Raw genomic sequence first — 19248 nt, forward strand, 5'->3', positions numbered from 1 at the left:
TGCTTTGAACCAAGTTTGCTACTTAGGATAACAATGAGATATGTCTACCGACTTTAATGATACTCTATCTATTATTCTTACTGAGAAGGCAGTGCAAAAACACACATATACATAGATATATGTATGCGTGTCAACATTAAAATACCTGCAACAATCATCCCTGATGCCTCCAGTTGTTCTTTCCCCCTGGTTATCCTTCAAGAGATGGATGGTCAAATGGAGAGGGGTTTGCTGCTTGTCTGCCCTACGGAGCATGATGGGATCCCTTACCAGCTCAAGCGGCCACTAGCCTCACACTGGGTTAGGATTTATTAAAACTACTAGCGAGTTCTACCATTTAAACAGGATTTCTCTAATCTGTTTTGTTCAAAGTCAAGATAGCTGGGATGACTTGCTAAACTTAATAACTTGAACCTACTATTTCATAAGAACAATGCAGAGATTACACCAGAGGAGAGATATTACTTACAGTACGGCTTAACATGGAGATGACAATATACTATTTCTACTCACCATCTAGGGAACCCTTATTCTAGGTTGCTAAAGCCTTATCTTAAAAATGTAATTGATACATCATGCCAGTATTGAAAAATACAACTTAATAACATTGTTTTTACAGTCAACTGCTTTAGTCCGTATAGAGATGATAGATTTGGAGCAGAGAGCTAAATGAGTAGAGTTCAGCAAATAAGACAGTGGGATTGGAGAACACTCCTATATCCTCAGTACTTCAGTCACATCGAAGAAATCATAGATGGAAACCCAACTGAAGATGAGGGGATTCCAAAAACAAATGTCCAGATTGCACAAGAAAATAAAGCCCACAAAATGAATTAAAGAGCAATTGTCTCCAATATTAAATTGACAGAAAAATGTTCAAGATCAACAAAAATCCAGGTCAGGTCATACATTTTTGAAAATGCATTATTAAAAAAAGGTTTCAATAGGGTTCATAGCTTTACTCTTGCATCTAAACACCAAAATGGACTTAGTGAGGGAGTAACTGCAAAGACTCTGCTTGCACAAAGAACCTAGGGATATAGTGATCGCACTGTGTCGCATAAAACCTTGAATTTCTTGCACTTTGTAATAAAACCAGCATTTGATACAAATTAATATGTGAAGGTTTCGTCAAAATGTGCTGTTTTCAGGAAAATCATTTTCAAAACATGTCTACTTTGTGGTTGTTTTAGTTAAAAATGAAATATGACCATTAAAGTAGTGTTGCTCAATGGAAACTTGCAAATTAAGTGGACAGTGATTGAGAAACTTCAGTAAGTCATGCGATAAATGGTACATGCCATTCACGAGTTATTTTGACTGAGGTCACAGCTCTCAAGCTTTATGCAACACACTACAACAATAGTTTAGGTTATTCTACGAAAACTTCATGAGTATATCCTCATTGGACAGCTCCTTTGTGCAACCAGCACACGTGTGTGTGTGTGTGTGTGTGTGTGTGTGTGTGTGTGCAGGTGTTCCAGTCCCTAGAGGTTGTTGACTTACCTTAAATTGGTATCAAGATAGATGTTGTTTTTTAGATCAATCACAATGTCATTGGCAAAGCATATGCTAGTTTATTGGTTCAACAGAGCAGGGGAAGGACAGGCGGAAAGGTTTTCAACTGTATCCTCCAATCACAAACATGTAAATAACCTACCACTACTGCCCTACCCCTGGCCCGTTTCTGTCTTCATCCCTCCCTAAGTAACTCGTACGCTTGGCACAACACATGTATAACACCACAGTTTAACATGCTTAGGGTAGGACCTGTTCCTTTTTAAGGCATGCTTTGAAATGTGGCTGTGCTGTGTTGCAAATTGGTGTACGGTGAGATTATGTTGTTGTCTGAGTGTTACTGTGACCCTCCCACCCTTGTCCTGGTCTACAGCTTGGCACCAACACAAGTGACCAACCAGAAGCTTGGCTAATGATGCATGAATCGTGCACAATAACACACAAGCAAATTCCATCCAAACAATCGGTCGTATGCAGAGGCAAAAACAAACACACGCACATCATAGCCTCTGAGGAAAATAACTGGAGTCATTCAGCCCGGCATCTCTGAAGCTCAAGGGTTCCCCACTGTACATATGTAGGTATGTCAAGTTTGTGCGCATGTATAGGATGTATGAGGATATGTTGTCTAAGCCCTCTCTCATTTAGGGGGGGAATTGTTTTACCTGTTGTGGATCTGAGAGTTGAAGTGACAGTGGAGGATGTCATTGAAGGCAAGCAGTCGTCATCTTGGGAATAACCAGCCTGAATAGCACGGAGGTAACTGTGGCTTCGAGTGCGGAACGAACCAGGCAGGTCCAAAGCCTCCATGGCCTGGGATTCTACTTCACTAAAAACGGACTCGCAAACTGACTCAAACTGGCCATTGATCTCAGTCTCACTCACCTGAGAGACAAAAACAGGAATAGCAGTCCTTAATTTTTCCTCTTCCTTTCTCTTTCTCACTTTGATTCTTCCCCTTTGCACAGCAAATATGAAGGAGTGTTAGCATAAGGAAATGCCACTGTCAATTCCGACCTTAAACTGAATAAATGTCAAGATCAAATGAAAGAAAAGGGCAAAAGACAACAAATAGCAATCAGAAAAATATTCATTTTATGTTATAAAGCATTTCATTCACCACATTTGCCAGGAAAAAGATGTACTCTACTGTATACTGTATTTATATGCTACATGGAAAAAAGGTAAAATATGCTTATTTTATCCTCTAGCAGTTGTCAGTATCTTCGGAGTATTCAAACATCTACTAGCTGACACAAAATGAATTCTTAACATTCAGATCATGCAATAAAAGCCTTTCACTATAAAATGAGCTGAATATAAAGTTCCATATCCTGTCGTGTCCCCTCCTGCACTTTGTTAACATAACCTCACCTCCCGCTTATTGCTGTGTGTATAACATACTAACTTGTGTAATAAAACATACAAGTCCTGCTTTTGTTTCAGACCTCTTGTTACTCCTTCTCAATATGGAGCCTTTACTGCAGTGTCACAACTCCTCTGTTCAACCATGTCTTGTGCCACCATGGAGGTCCAAAACAGACTTGAACAACTGATCCAACTGTATAGATACATAACATGGTATGAGAAACGAAGAAACCTGAAAAAGTTGCCGTGTTAAGTTATGTCAGACATTTAGTTTCTGTGCCTTATCGCTTTTTGAAAACATGAGTTGTAGTTTGACAAAAAATAACATATGACTGCCCAACATTGGCTTGCCTCAACAACAGGACAGCGACAGATTATTGCCAAAAAAATCAAGTCCTCAGACTCTGATGTAAAACTGGTATCTCAGTTTCTCAAGTAGTTAGTTACTCTCAACTAAGTATTCAATAAATTCAAAACCAAGAAACCCTTCCTCAAAAAAACTGTTTATAACATTGTATCCTGTCTGAAGCTAAGGTAGACGATAGGTTGAAGCATTAATAACTTGTGCTAAACAAAACTAAGTAAATATTCTTGTTGTCTTGTGACAGCTAAGCTTATGTCTACTTAAAAAAAATCAGCTGTGGACCTCCAATAGGGACACCTGTTTATGTTTTTGTCTTTATGTCATTCCATCTGGACAAAGCTACACAAAACAGCATAATAAATGTTTTTATTTAGGCTTTTCAGGTGCTCCTTGATGTGATGAGTGTGTTTGAGACTCACCTGGCTGACGCAGCTAGCCTGACTGAGGGTGCTGACGGCACGCATGTAGCTCTGGTTGCGAGACCGGAAGGGTGGGGGATGAAAAGTGGCAGGGTCCAGCGTGACACTTGGGTGGGGCCGCATATCCCTGGTTTGCAAGTGGTAGCCCTGGCTGAACAAGGACAGGGGGCGGGGATAGATAGCATAATTCAAAAGCAGGACATGGAACTGTTCTTGGTGATTCTGTGCTTATTACTTCTATCTATGGGAAGAAGTCTTTTTTTGGTGAAATTCATTTTGGTTCCAAAATGAGTGCAAGTTGTATTGATTTTCTCACATTGGTTTCTAAACTACTTGGATCAACATAGAACCAATACTTACCGTAAAATCTGGAGTATAAGACACACTTTTAATACCTATTTTTTCATCAGTGTGCTGCGTCTTATATACCAGTGCGCACAATATGCCAGTATAAATTGCAATCACTAGAGCAAAAAGCAGCTGCAACCTGACGCGATTGAAAATTCCTTCCCATTCAATCTGTATTGCCAGCTGATTGCAAACTGTGGGGATACATAGCCACATAGACCAGTCTTGCTGTGCTACTTTTTAACATCTTTTTCTCGTTGTCAAGAACACTGATTTGATGAGGCATATTTGTGTAAGATGTTGGACCTCGCAGATGAAAAAGGTCACAAGCATAAAACCCCAGAGCAGTGCATTACCTGATCCCTTGAAACATCCTTGATCAAATTTGTAGCTTGCGCAAGATAGTAATGTTATCAGACAGGTCAACGAGGACACAACTAGCCAGTTGTAAATCTTAAGCTAACAAAATTATCTAGACGTTTAATAAAATGATTTAGATAAAGCAACAAAAACGTATATTTCCACTGTGTCGCTAAGCAACTTCACTTTGAGTTATCAAACACTGGAAAACAGTTTCAAACCTCGTGGGGACAACTAAGCAAAAAAACAGCATCAGCAAACAGCAGCTTTACATGGACAGCATGATACCAGTGCAAAGAGCCAGCGTTAGATGGTTCAGATTTGTAACAATAAAGACTAAGCTGTGAGTTAAAACTTTTGAGAGTACTTAAAGATGAAGCATGGACTTGTTGAGCTAGGCAGCTAGGCTTACCTTTGGGAGTCTAAATGGGGTCTCTGCATGGCTGATTTGAGGACGAGAGCATCAGGCCGTATGGACTTCTGTGGGGAGGTCTTAGGGCTGGTCTCAGAGTCACCACTTTCATCATCCACTTCTCCCATAGCTTTGACATAGCTACTGCTACGCATTCTCCGACATGGTATCTCATCATCGTTCTCACCTGGGTATCCGCTCCACTCGTCCTGGGGCACCTGTCGGAGACAACAGCCCTGTATTGAACGCTGCAAACATATTCACAAACATCAGGCAATAATACACTCAAGATATTTCCCTTAAGCTAGTAGTGTTTAATATTTTGTTTTGAAATAAGATATTCAGCGAGTGCAGGAAGACACTGGGGAATTTACTTGCAGGCCAATGAGGCCCAATTAGCCATCAAGTATGAGACGTGTATCAGACAAGTAGTTGGATTAGCTCTAAATGCTTTTTCCCTAAACAGAAAATAAAGCTGCCTCGCATCTGTGGTGTCAAGCTCCAGCTTTAATTTATTACCCTTCGAGGTCTCAAAACACAATAGCTCAATAGAGACCATCACGCACACTGGACGGACAAAAATAAGTGTAAAAATGTAAGGCTATGTTCTTAAACTCTAACAACAAATGATCTACCTAACTACATGTCAGCACATAAAAGTATAACTTAAGCGCCCCAGAGAGGAGTAGTTTATTGCTTAACTTCATATTGTTGATCTTTCTTGCTGTCTCTTACAATTAACTTGTTTTCTAAATGAAATTATCCAATGAAAAGTCAGAGTCTGAAAACTTTTTTTTTTTCCGAATCCTTGGGTTTTATCCTCGTTCAATCAATCCGTCATTATTTTTATAGCTTCAATTCATGACAAATGTCATCTCCAGACGCTTTACAAAAGAACAGGTAAAATACCTTACTCTATAAACCTCACAAAGATCAAAACTGGGCCTTGGATTACTAAGCACACTCTCACATCACATGCAGGCAGGTGACACACAAACACTGCATGCACAACGGTCAGTTGTCTGTTTTGGTTTGAATGGCTCTACTTGTCATTCTGGACAGATGTTCCTATTGCCAATAAATGGATACCTAGAAAGTTTTCTTCTTGCATCAAGCAGAAAAAAAGTAACAGCATGAGCTTTTCATGGTAATTGACCTGACATTGCACAGCCTGCGATGTGACTATTGCACATGCAAACTTTTCACAAGGAGCAGCTACATTTCTCCAGAAGCCAAAATGTGTGCACCCCAAGGGCTGACAGTAAAGAAAAGAAAGTTTTACTGTATTGGTGATTTTTATTAAGAACAGGAGTAGTGAAATTAAATATACAGTTTGCATTTTTAACTATTGGCTCTTGGTTATGTGCCGTGCCACATCTACAGTGGCTATAGTCCTCACAGCAGTGGCCGTGGGTTCGATTCCAGCCTTGGCCCTTTTGTTCATGTGATGCTCACTCTCTCCTCCCTACATTTACTGTCTCTCTTCAGCTGTCCCATACAATAAAGGCAAACGGCCCAATAATACAACATATAATAGAATAAAAACAATAATGAAAAGTAATGAAACGGGTAGGTCAGGTAATAAATCTAAATTTGTTGCCTGTTGTTATTCTTGTCACTGTCACATCACTGTGCTCTCTGAACGCTTGTGAAAGTGTGTTTGGCTTCCCTTTACTGTCATGAAGATCCAGCTTAAATTTGATGCTAAAATTTAAAGCCTCCTTTGGGTGATGCTTAATAAAAGAGTGCTGTTGCACATTTAAGTAATGATGTGCAATATGCCAGTAAATAAAGCTAGCTCCAGTTAATTGAATCTTCTATATTTTGCTGTTCTAAACACCTTTTGTCAGCTTCGTCTTTTCTGTAAAATCCTGTGCCGCACAAAGGGCACTGAGTGTTACACTTCCGGCAGCTTGTCTGGAATAAACACAAAACTTGGCTAGATGCATGTGGGGGAAGAGTAAGGCTCTTTCCCTTCTGTATTCTTTTACTAGTGGGTGGTTCTAATAAGGAGCTCTACATCCTGAGAGGGATTTGGTCATGTAGTGTGTATTTGATTTACACAGAAAGGAAAGAAAACTTAATTAACAGCAGGACCTATGTAGTAAGGCTCCTGTAGTCCTTAGGGGTCTAAGTCACCAGTTTAATTACAATACCACAGTATATCAGTTCTTTGTACAACAACACGATATTTGACGATATCACAAACTCTGAGACAAAACGATTTGGATTTGTTTAAGTGGCCTGTGATTGACTTCAGATGATACTACCCATTTAACTGAATCAGTGACATTTCACTTTGAGAAAATTAGCAATATTGATACGATTTGACAACGTTATTGCTGAAATGTTTGTGACATTTGGATGAAAAACAACTTTTTTTATGAACATTCAAATTACCGGTATAAAGACACATGTTTGGTTGCAGGAGGCATCACCTATTTGCTCAACGTACCAGGCACAGTCGCGGGTAAATAAAAGGAGTGTAAAATAGTGATTTGTGAAAGACAACAGCCCAGATTGAGTCCCCCAGTCTTCTGCCTGTTTCGCTCTGACACTCAAAGCAAAGCCAGCGGCTTACTGATCAATGGGCACCGCCTCCTCATCGTGTCAGTGTTTACAATGGAAGTGAATTGTGGCAACAGAGGTGAACTTGTTTTCCACCCTTTCTAAGTTTCAACAAATTTAGTAGCAACATTGTTTGGGTGTGCTCACCTGCAGCCATCTCTTTCCCTCCGTCTGTGGCATTGACATGCTGTAGGCTGTGTGCTGGAACGGATTTGCATCTGACTAACAACAGGTCTACCAGTTTAGATGTGTGTTTAAAACGATGTCTCGCATGTATTAAGTCTGTTGTTGAAAATCTCTGCTAACTGAAGCTCCGTTAGCGCTTTAACGATAAACGTTCTATTTCTGCAAAATCATTCACAATAAAAGTCTCCACTCTTGAAGCTGTTGGGATGTTCTAACTATGATAGAGTCATATCAGGTAAGTGTGGTGTTTTCAGCAGCCACTTAAGAGGCCTCTGCATGAATCGAACAAAACTTAAAACCAAACATATTCAGTAAGAAGCTACTGAGATCTAAACACACAGTGACTTCTGAAAACATCTTTCTCTATTTTCACGTACAGAAATTAGTTAGATGGAGAGAAAAGGGTCTTAGTGTGTAAATATGTGTGCATGTGCTCAATCCCTTTTGATTTCAACAAATACAAATACCGTGCCCACCTCTAGCTTAAGTACTGGAAAAAAATTATCTGCACATTTGTAGACACAATGTTTGGACTTTCCACCTCAAGGTTTCTGTGCACAATGCAATGATTTTGGCAGAAGACAAATACTACTTTACATCTGCAGGGTCATCAAAACAATCAGATAAGATGGGAAATACAAACGTTGACGATCATACTCGTGAATGTGGGCTTACTCCATTCAAGAATTTCTGTAAAAAAAACGATAGAATATGCCTCACACTCGTGGTGATGAGGAACTTTATGTATTTAATGCTTGCACAGCAAAGGCCGCCAATTTCACCCTTGAGGCTTCAGGGTGTCGTTTTGTAATCACCTCACAATATCGATGCTATGCAGCACAGCATATGTTTTCGTGTGCTTTAAAATCAATTTTAAGAATGATTAAACTGCAACGAATCAAGATGTAAATCTGTGCAATTTATGAACACAGAAAAGTAACAGTTTAATAACCACACAGTGACTATGTTTAACATTACAGCAACAGGATTAACGTAGTAATTAAGAGATTGTGTACTCATTACTGTACGCCGTGTGGTGTTCTTCTACAAACGTCTATCCATTGCAAAGTGCTTGTGTACTGAAAACCAGCAGGCTTTAATTGTTTTTTAATTTGATAGAAATCAAGGTACATGTCATACTGTTTAACTACTTCCAACCAATTATCTTGAATATTTTGTTTTCTTTCACATCAAATTTAATGTTTGTAATTTAACTCCTTTTACTTTTAACTAAAAGTATACAATCAGAAATCACAGATCAAATGATTTACAGGTTAAAAATCAGTGTCCCGTTGGGGTTTTATGATCCTGACGAGTAAGATTTACGATGGCAGTGTGTCACAGGCTGTGCACTCTGCCACTGTATAGATCAGGAATGTGCTAATTACAATACTATGTCAGTGTGCGTTGCAGTTTTAACAGTTGTCCCAATGCACATGGCAGCCTTGGCTTTTCAAACAGCCAAAAGCTCGAGGCTGTCTGAAATGATTTTCTTCATACTCACTACATCCCATCAAAAAGCTGTTTATCTGCCACTACTCACAGAAACTAGGCTGGCTAACCACCCCCACCCCTCGTTTTTTTTTTTTTTTTACCCCCATAGAGAAATATCACTCCTGTCTTCATCTTTGCCTTCTCTGTCTTTCCTTTTACACCAAATAACATTTGTGACTTGATTGTGTGTTTGAGCGGGGGCACACACGAGAAGGACTTGACAGCATTAGGCTCTTGCATGAAAATGATGGAAAAAAAGAAAAGCATAGAAGATTAAGAGATGCTAATAATAGCAGCCATTGCTTTCCACCATCATACATCTAGTGGATTCCCTCTGATGTATCCCCCCCAAAATGTTTTTCTGTTGTCGAGTAGAAAACAGTTTTGAAGCACATAGGCCATATGCTACTCGAGCTCTCCTTACAATATAAAACAAATGAACCTCTTTTAGGTAACATGGCTCACTGCAGCACTGAACCTCGTCAAACAGCAGAAAAGGAAACCCAATGAATATCACTCAGTTTGCTTATGCTGTGATGTTAAGAAAGAAGTATATTCGTTTACAGTTTTATTAAAATGTGAGTACTCTCATCACCTTATGGATGAATACTCCATTACTCGCTAAATATTAGGGCTGTCTTTGATATTAGCAGGCTAATCTGCCCACATGCCAACATGTAGAGAGGAGAGGAGCTGAAAATATTGATACTTTTACACATAAACTAAAGACATACCTATTCAGTCTGGCTTTTACTATGTAGGGGTTTTATATATAATTATATATATATTTTATTGTTTTAACTACACATATACACGTTTTTTTTCCTATTGTTGTCCATTAGTCTCTACTTCTCTACGTCTAAATCCATCTTTATTTCTACCCTGTTCTGTCACTATTTTATGTTTCTTCTTGTTTTTCAGTCACAATAAAGCACTTTGAATTTGAATACTGTGGTGCGAGACTGACTGTTTTCTGTCTTTGTTGGTTTCTCCTTATGGTTTCTCGTTGTGCTTTCGGTGCATTTGGTTAAACATCAAACTTGTTTTTCTTTGTTAGCCAGTTTAACGGCACATATCTTGCACTTTATGTTATTGTTGTCTTTTTTTTTGGGTCACTGCTGACACGATGCATGTGTAACAGACTGTTCTGTGTTGGTTACGCTCTCGCCTTGTGGAGTGAAGTGGCCCTTGAGAGTTACCGTAGCTGACGTAAAGCAGGGCTGTAATGCGGCTCACTGTGCATTAGTGTATGTTTAGAAAAGTTTAAATGGGCTTCCGCTTCCCTCGGTAATGTCTGTCAGGTCTGTTTTAGATAACTCTGTGTGCTTAATATTTGATTTTATTCAAGGAAATATCCCCCAGGAAACATGCAAACAATGTAAAGGAGTCATGTACTGGCATCAGCAGCAGCTTCACACCACTATCACCTCATGCGTCTTTGTTGTCGAGAAAGCTGATGTTGTAAGTCCCGCCGTGTCTTGATTCTGATTGGTCGGTGAAGGAGAAGTGACTTTGAAGAGCGCGGTGCTGTTTCAAAAGTTGAACTGAGTTTGCAACTGAGAGCGCAGCGACAAAAGTTAGTTCGTTATCTTAGTAATCAAACCCTCCAATCAGTTGGGCGTACATTTGTCCCCTCTGCTAGATGACTGGAATGATATATAGCTATTGTTTGGAAACTTAATTAATCAAGCCTAAGAACATCATTTTCCTCCTAATGTACCACCATTGATCATCTGGGGCTTTGGTAAGCAAGGCAGCCGTCACTCATGAAAGCATCACACAAGCTCATTAGCATTACCTTATTGCTATTCCCATCTGATGCCCTACCTGAAAGAATATATTAAGGAGTGCCTCCCAGGCAGCTAGACAGACAAGCTGCTTTACACCATGATGCTACTAATCCCAAAGACTGCTTTGTGGAAATAACAAAATCCCAAAGCATCTTTTAACCAGCAAACAGATATACTGGCCTGTAAGAGCAGCAAATAATCGTGCTTTTCAAAGTGAATGAGTCCTAACCTCTCCCCGCTGTGTGCTTGTTAATGTTTGTGTTTAGTGGTCAGATGTGTGATTTGTGATAATGAGTTTAATCTGATAAATTCTACCTTTACTTTACTTTTTGTGACTTCATTAAGCAAGAGCAAGATGAGACAGTTGGGCTGAAATAATATTGGCATGCATACATTACTGCACTCTGTAAATGCAGGGTGCCCAAGGAGATATTATTTGTTTCGGTGTCTGCTGTAAAACACGGCACACACTGGATAACCTTAAGAGATTTTTGGGAATATTTGGGAAACAGGAAAGGCTAAACTCTAGGGCCTGATATGTGATTTTTAGGGCCAATACCGATGTATGGGAGAGAAAAAATGCCAATACTAATATATCGGCCAATATCCTTTTCACATCTTGCTTCGATCTTTATATATATATACATATATATATATATATATATATGTATATATATATTTGTAACCCTGTAAATCCTGGAAGTCCTGCTTGACTTGAATGTCTTGAATTACCATCATGACATTACAGTTATTTTACAATATTATTGTTCTGCACTAACTGTAAGTCGGTCCAGATAAGACAATTTGTCATTTTCTGAATGAATAACTGAAGAATTAAATCAATGAGACCTGAAACAATTTGCTTTTTAGTATACTTTGAAGCTTGAACCTTCAGCTTAATGGATGGATGTATCTGTGTGACAATAAAGACGGAGACCTATAAAGCTTTATAATATATTTCCCTATATAGTGCCTAACCCCTTTACATCGGCTGAGGATGAACATCATATAAGACAAGTGTCTACATTGCAGTTTATCTCAGGTAGCCGTTCATTCTAACTGTCTTCCACTCTGGCATTGATCCACTCAATTGTTCTTTACACCTTAATAGACAAAAGCCCCCCTGAGGTGACGACACAAAAGGGAATCCTGGTTAGATTTATTGACTTCTCATACCGGACACTGTAATTGCCCTTAGGAGACTAGAAGAACAAAGATAGGTGAAAAAAAGCTAGAATCTGAAAGAGCTCCCTGGCAGGATATCTCGTCAATACATGAATCACTACATTTTCCTCAGAAGGACATCAATATGGATGAAAGAGTATTGATGGTAATTATTGTTTGTTATAGTTCTGACTGGAGATGTTATCTGTCAGCTTTTACTATCTTCAGGTCACCACCAATATTCAGCCTTAAAAAACTATTCTCACTTTTTAAAAACAATTGAACAATGACAAGAATCCCGCTGAATGGCCCATGAGGAATATCCCTATAAATATAGTAGATGGGTTGACCTGCTAAGACAAGGGGATCCCTCTCAAATAATATAAAAAATCTTCAATTTCATCTTCAGTAAAATCATAATAAGATGTGAAACACAATGGGTATTCATGGTTTTATCATGGTGTCTTAAACCAGCCGTGGTGTACACATTGACACATGCATAAATGTTAATTTCAGTTGCTCCAAACTCTCAGTCTACAATCACACACAGTTTAACAATTTGTTCCCTAATCCAACTTTTGAAAACACTCAGTCATTCTTTTTCTGTTTGGTAGAGCTTCCTTCCATTCAAAATGTGAATAAAAGAAGGTACCACTCACCTGCAGGTAGTGACATGTACGCATGGAAGGCTTGAGGTCTGTATGCATCATGGGTTTTTCTAGATTAAGCGATGACTTCCTATAGGCCTCCTTTGCCTGGCTGACTGTAAGTGTCGACCAGGAGCTCCTCTTCATGAATTTGCCCTCGGGTGCCATGGCCATGCTCTCGCAGGCAGAGCACTTGACATCATTGTTACTCTTAGAGGTCTTGAGTGACAGATCTCCATAGTGGTGGCTGTGCATGGAATCAGGGTAGCAGTGGCTGACGTGTTCCCCGTGGTGTCTGGACATGACACTGGGTGTGCGGTAGGTGCTGTCACTATCCAGGTTGTCGTCGGAGCTCCACCAGCCACCCGAGCGTTGCTTTCGTTCTTTGCTTTTGCTCCTCTTGCTACCATGTTTGACGGAGTGGTGGCCATGATGGTGATAACCCCCTGCTCCTCCTCCACCTCCCATCATATCACCTTTTGTGCCATTCATCTTGGATGATCCCTCCAGGGAGTGGGACTTGGTGAAGAGCTTCTGGACGGAATGAACAAGGTGTCTGATGCGGCCAGGACTCTCGCTGCGTTGCTCAGTGGTGGTGGAGGTGCGCTGGTACTGTAACGTGTGGAAGCCATCGCGATGAAGTGGCAGTTGTTTCTCAAACTGGTCTAGTAGGTTAGCAGGAAGGCGGTTGCTCTTGGTGCCAGAGAGGTGGGAGGAGGCGGCGGCGGCGGCGGCGGCGGCAGCTACAGCTGGGGAAGTGGCAGAGGCTGTGATGGCAGCGCAGTCGTCCCTTGTGGCCGAGTCGTAATACTGAGAGCTGTAGTGCATTCTTGGGAAGGTGCTGCTGGAAATGTGGTCAGATGTAGCAGCTGGGGGCATCATGACGGGGGACATCATCATGCAGTCAGAGTGGATAGAGCTCCGCGGGGAGTACCGGTGGTGGAAGTCCATGGGGCAGCTCTCTGTGGGGCTGAGCAGGTAGGAAGAGTGACGTGACTCAGCGCCATGGTGAGCGTGGACGTCATGGACGTGCGGGTCATAGTCCAAGCCGTAGGGTAAAGGGATTTGGTGCTGGGAGCGGCTGCCCGATAACCCCTTCATGTTCCTGGCTGGAGGGACGCGTCTGCCTTCATTGAACTTTCGAGACGGGGACCAATGTGGAAACTTCTGGTCTGTTGCAGAGAAGGGGGGGGGGGGGGGGGAAGCAGAAAATAAAGTAATGAGACACAGCCGGGTGAGTGACAATTTTTCAGAAAAATCCTGAAGAGTAATTCCTGTGTCCTGTCTAAATCCCCATAAGCTGAAATTGCTACTGTGGTTCTCTATACTATTACAAGCAAGAACGTGACAGTTTAAGACTTCTCATGGGAGACTCTTCAAATCCATCTGTCCAAAGATGCGGATATGTGCATGTAAGTGGATGTAAATATTTCACACTTTCGCTTTGCTGTTTCAGCACAGTTAACACCGTGGGACCTGTAGTGATGAACACTCTTGCAAAGGAGAAACTATATTAGGTGATAAGTTATTACAACATTACAGTACCGTGGTTTTTAGCTAAGAAATCTATTTCCTACATACAGAGCTTTGGAGCTAACTGAGGTTGTCCCTTTCTCTTATTAAATCAGAAATGTTGGTTCACTTGCAGCACAAAAAGAAGAACAACGATCAGTGTTACATTAATATCAAATGAAGGCAGAGAGATGCATTTGATCCTCATAGTCAGGTAGAAATCCTTTCCCTTCTACAGGCATTGGCGTTTGTATTCACACTTAATGACACACTACGTTTCAAATCTGATCAGAAGAGAAGTGGTTCATTCCTGCTCATAAAACAGGTTGGAGATTTTAAGGCTCAGTGGACCAGAATTTACTTGTAATGTATAATTTGTCATAGATTACTGATTCTCTCTTTCAAGCTACAGTGACCTGAATAATCTATTGGAATGTTTTCACACTCAAGTGCTTTTATTGGTTGTGTGGAGGGTATAGTGGAGTTTCATCTCTAAGAAGGATGACAGAGAGTACCACAGAGAAATACAATAGAGTCAATGGGTATATACTGAAGATGTTTAAAAGTGAGACACTGATAGACATGAATGATGAACAGTGTTAATAAGATTATGTTAATATTTCCTAAGTGTAAGATCAGAGACTAATTAAAATAAATGGACAGAATAGAAAATACTCAAATACAATCTGAAGATTTTCTAAACACTGAAACATGGTTTCAGTAAAACAGTTAAAGGAGGCTGGATGGAGCTGGATATCTAAAACATTCTGTTTTAAGTTTATATTAGCTATTTCAGAGGACAAATCAAGACACCATACACCTTTTATCTTAACTTTATTAATTCACTTTAACACCAAGAGTTAGCTAACTCTGCCAAGTAGCTACTGTATGTTACACTCGTCGAAAAATCATTAGGCTACCACTTTGAAAAGCGCAAACAACAGTTGCTTCAAGCATCCAAGACGTTCCTTCACAGGAAGACAAGGTTCATAAACCTAACCCAAAGCAGTCTCGTAAATTGGGAGTCTGAATCTCACAAATTGAGCTAACAGCTCTGGAATCTGTGATAAGAGTATTATTTCTGGAGCCCTGCAGTGGTAAACCAGTTGTTATTAGTTATATGCCTAATTACTTGAGATGAGCCGTGCACATCACTGGACGGTGAAAACAAAGAGCACAAAAGAAATTTGTACCACTTTCATAAAACTTTTAAGGAGAGACAATTTCACAACTTTTATCTCAGGGGTTAAAGAGTTCAGCATAACCTCAAAAAACCTTTTACTTTGCCTATCTCCAAGAGAAGCTTCACACTGAATGCTGCCCAGGCTTCTGTTATATTTTCTTTTTGATGTGTGAACAATACTGCATTAATATGTGCATGCTAAGCTCTTAGTTTATTGTTTTCAACAATACAAATTGGAGAAGAATGCACGGTACAAAATGCATACACTTCCCTTACAGTCATTCCCCTCCCCAGGATATTATAATAGCATCAATTCTGATTGCGTCACCTCTGAGCGTGGAGAATGTATAGTTGTACAGAAAGAGAGTTTAATTATCCAATTCCTCTGAGTAATACTGGGGGCACTATAATCTGTGGTAAATGAACAACAGACCTGCACTTCCAGTTACAAAGCTCTGAGGGCACAGTGTCTGCATGCAACAGAGGATTTTTATAATTAGTATTTGAGAGATAATGTGAGCCAGTCGGATCTGTTCTGCAGCTGGTAATACCTCAGTGGTAATGTTGTGAGACTCAAAAACGAATAATAAATAACAACTCGGGCAGTTATGCCATCTGCAAGCTTTATCTTCTTAAAAACTTAAACTAGGTTGGACTGATGGTTGGTGTGGAAATGTCTGACCTCTCATTTTCATTTTTGAATTTTTCTAACACTCAAAACAAGAGCCTAGCCTCAAACACATTTTGATAGTCGCTGAATGACTATAACCGTGTATTATTTTATTTTTCCTCCTCTATGACATACCAACAAATCTTAAACATTCATTCTGCTCTCCTGTGTCAAGATACAAGAAGACACATCCAACAGAATTTTCAACTAATATCCCAATATGAGAAGCTTCTTTAAGAGCATCTGTCATCCTGTAAGCTTCATGCATACCAATTACAGCCGACATCTTGCCAGTGAGTGATAAAAGCTGTAAGGTAAGAAGGGAGACAATGTGCAAAGCGCCCTGGGTGTCTGCCATCCCCCTGTAATTAATTACTTTAAGTTCTCTGCAGCAGGAAACCCCAGTCTGGAACAGTGCACATCCTCTTACATAACATTTGGGATCTCAGATCTCACACACCATTTCAAAGGAGCCAGGAATGAAATGCACAGTTGTCATGGTAACCGCTGCAAAAAAAAAGAACTGTAGTGGGATTTTTCAAGGTTGTTCGGGGCTGGATCCCGGCCTCAATAAAAAGATGTATACAGTATGCTATGTGAAGCAGACTGCTGTCCTCGATGAACTGTTACAAATGGGCAGATGCTCCATTTCTAGTTTCAGCCCCCCCGATCATAGCAATTTGAATCATGTAGGTTCAGCCATTGCCTATACACTTCCTTTTTTGGCAACGTGACTATTTTGGAATCCAAAGTTACCATTCATAAAAACACAAAACATCTGCAGCCCCCTCCAAGTACTTTCTGTATCACCGTCAGCCTGATCAGCATTTTTTAATTTTTTGCCTACAATCAACACAGCATTCTGATTGCATACACTCTCTAGAGGAGGTTTGATTACTCCATAATAAGCTGTACGGAGACTAATCTTTCAACCCAGATTGGGCTCTTTAGCTTTCAACTAATTAATTTGAAGGAGAGTCAATTTGGCAAAAGTCATTTTTTAAGGAATAGCGAGAAGACTGAAAAACGAACAAGAAAATGCTCAAATTTTGTCACTTGGACAAATCGGTAATAAATAATAAATAAATCGGTACATGTAGACTATGGCTGACCATTACTCTAGCACCACCCCTCATTACAAATGTATCTAGCCACTCCAGGATTTTGTTGCTGAAATAAACTTTATGACTTTTGATGAAGCATCTCATACTGTATAAAAGTCATGAAGTTATTTGTTTTTAAAATGTAGTACAAGGGAGACCATCCAAAAATATTTTAAAGGTGATAAAACTCAAGTTAAAGGCAAATCATTTTCAAACTGTGTACTGTACTTAAAGCTTCCTGTATACATAAATGAACATTTAAAATATTGTTTTAGCTTTGTCTGGACATGGCTTATTGATTGACTCCTTTTACCTGTGACTGAAAACATCCCAAAACATCATTTTTGAAAAGCTTTATGCTCTTGGAGCAGTCTCAGCCCCAAAGTGATAGTCAATGGGAATGTGAGCTGTGCTGACAAATACTGTTTACTTAAAAATCTCCACTTTCTAGAGCGAAACGTGCAACTTAACATGCATAAACTCTGTGATCAAGCCACTTTTAAACTTTACTGTACTCTTGCATATTGAATTTGAGTAAAATGCTGTTGCCGATTTTCTTACAGATCATGATGCCAGTGACACTTCCCACCAATCCATAATAAGTACGTGAATAGTGCAATCAAGTGATCCGAGTTTCTATTATCAACTTGGTTTAAGTGTTACAACATAAATCAATATTTGCTACAGAATGCTCTGCATTTCCAACTAATACATAGAGGCCAATGCACAGTTCTCTGCATTCGGAGGAGATGACATCAAGGCAAGGGATGCCTGCAGGCTCAACAATCAGGTTAAAAAAAAAAAAGCAAGCTGTGTCATCGGACTGAGTCTGGATCCCCTGCAGGCAATAGCAAAGGGAAGGATACTCTATCTTGGACAATACCACCCACTCTCCCTACGATGAGCTGATGCAACTACGGAGCACCTTTAGCCTCCAGCTCATCCGCCCGAGGTGAACTATGGAGTGTTTCTAGTGCTTATTTGAACAGACTTCTATGTGACCACGCAGCACTTACTTCTGATTCTACAATATCACCAGTTTCAGTTAGTGCTTAAAGTGTCAACAGAGAAAAACTGGCCTGCACATCAGCCTTTCTAAACGATACCTGTATTCTTCACATGGCCAGATTGGATGATTATTTCAAATCTTAAGGAGGGCAATTTGGCATTCAAGAACAATACGTTAGGATAAGAGTGTACAGTAGGTTCACTTTTACCAATCTTATCAGTGACCAATAGATTGTCTTGCATTCCAGTGTTCACAATATGTATAAGAAATCTGTCTGTGAGAAAGAGCAGTTCTTCAATATAGGTTAAAACTGCTTATTGTGCTAATTTGCACATCTGTGAACACGTCTGCTTACAATCTGATTAGCATGCTGTACAAAAAGAGCTAGAACCAGAGGCAAAGGAAAAGATTGATGGACTTCAGAGGGGAGAGAATTAAGCTTCTGAAAGGCCTTTCGAGAAAAGCAAGAAAGCTTGTTACTGTTCTACGATGTTGGGAACATTTCAGAAGATTACATTTCCAGTCGAGAAGATTACATGCAGTCATGGTGTGACTGTCAATCAAACTGTTTAAGTCAATACACTGTCGGCAGAAATTAAATATTAACAAAAACCTTTTTATTAAGGTAACACTCTATGCTGAAGCAAACATACTGAGTGAAATGCTTTGTGTTGTAATGATTGATTTTTGCTTTTCTTCAGTAGAACAATGGGTTCAGAAAGATGAAAATACTCCCTCCTAGCCCTTTAAGACCTCACATTGGGAGTCCATGAAACATTGATGAGAGCTTTCCTGTATCATTGCTTATGCAACAGCTATTGTTGTGCATGATCAACAGGCTATTTCCTCCCTTAAATGTGCTTCTGTCAGCACCTGATGCAGCCTGTAAAATCTTTCATTTTCACACATTGGGAGGAGGGATTAGGGATGGAGTGGAAGAGGAAAAAAAAAGAGAGAGCGGGGAAAGCCTCTCTGCTTGCTCTGCTCTCTGGGAAACCATTGAGCTGCTGGCTGCTAAGTTAAATCTCTGCCGCTATGCTACAGTCGACGCCTGGCCAGCATTTCCCAAGATGGTTGCATAACATGGAATAAATGAGGCCTTCCTCCTCCACACCAATGCGCATCTAGCTAAT

The 19248-nt window shown here is 40.0% G+C and overlaps 1 protein-coding gene across 1 annotated transcript in view; it reads right to left on the reverse strand.

The window, feature by feature from the left end:
* The window catches only part of dlgap2b (discs, large (Drosophila) homolog-associated protein 2b), a 61237-nt gene that overhangs the window by 3202 nt on the left and 38787 nt on the right, over positions 1-19248 (reverse strand). Inside the window, exons 2-5 of the mRNA XM_061051778.1 lie at positions 12651-13810; positions 4790-5007; positions 3670-3820; positions 2184-2403 (exon numbers count right to left, since the gene is read on the reverse strand). Coding sequence (XP_060907761.1) covers positions 2184-2403; positions 3670-3820; positions 4790-5007; positions 12651-13739 — 1678 coding nt within the window. The 5' untranslated portion in view covers positions 13740-13810. The remainder of the gene's footprint in view (positions 1-2183; positions 2404-3669; positions 3821-4789; positions 5008-12650; positions 13811-19248) is intronic.

Source organism: Labrus mixtus, chromosome 12 (genome assembly GCF_963584025.1).
Source record: "Labrus mixtus chromosome 12, fLabMix1.1, whole genome shotgun sequence".
Taxonomy (NCBI): Eukaryota; Metazoa; Chordata; class Actinopteri; order Labriformes; family Labridae; genus Labrus; species Labrus mixtus.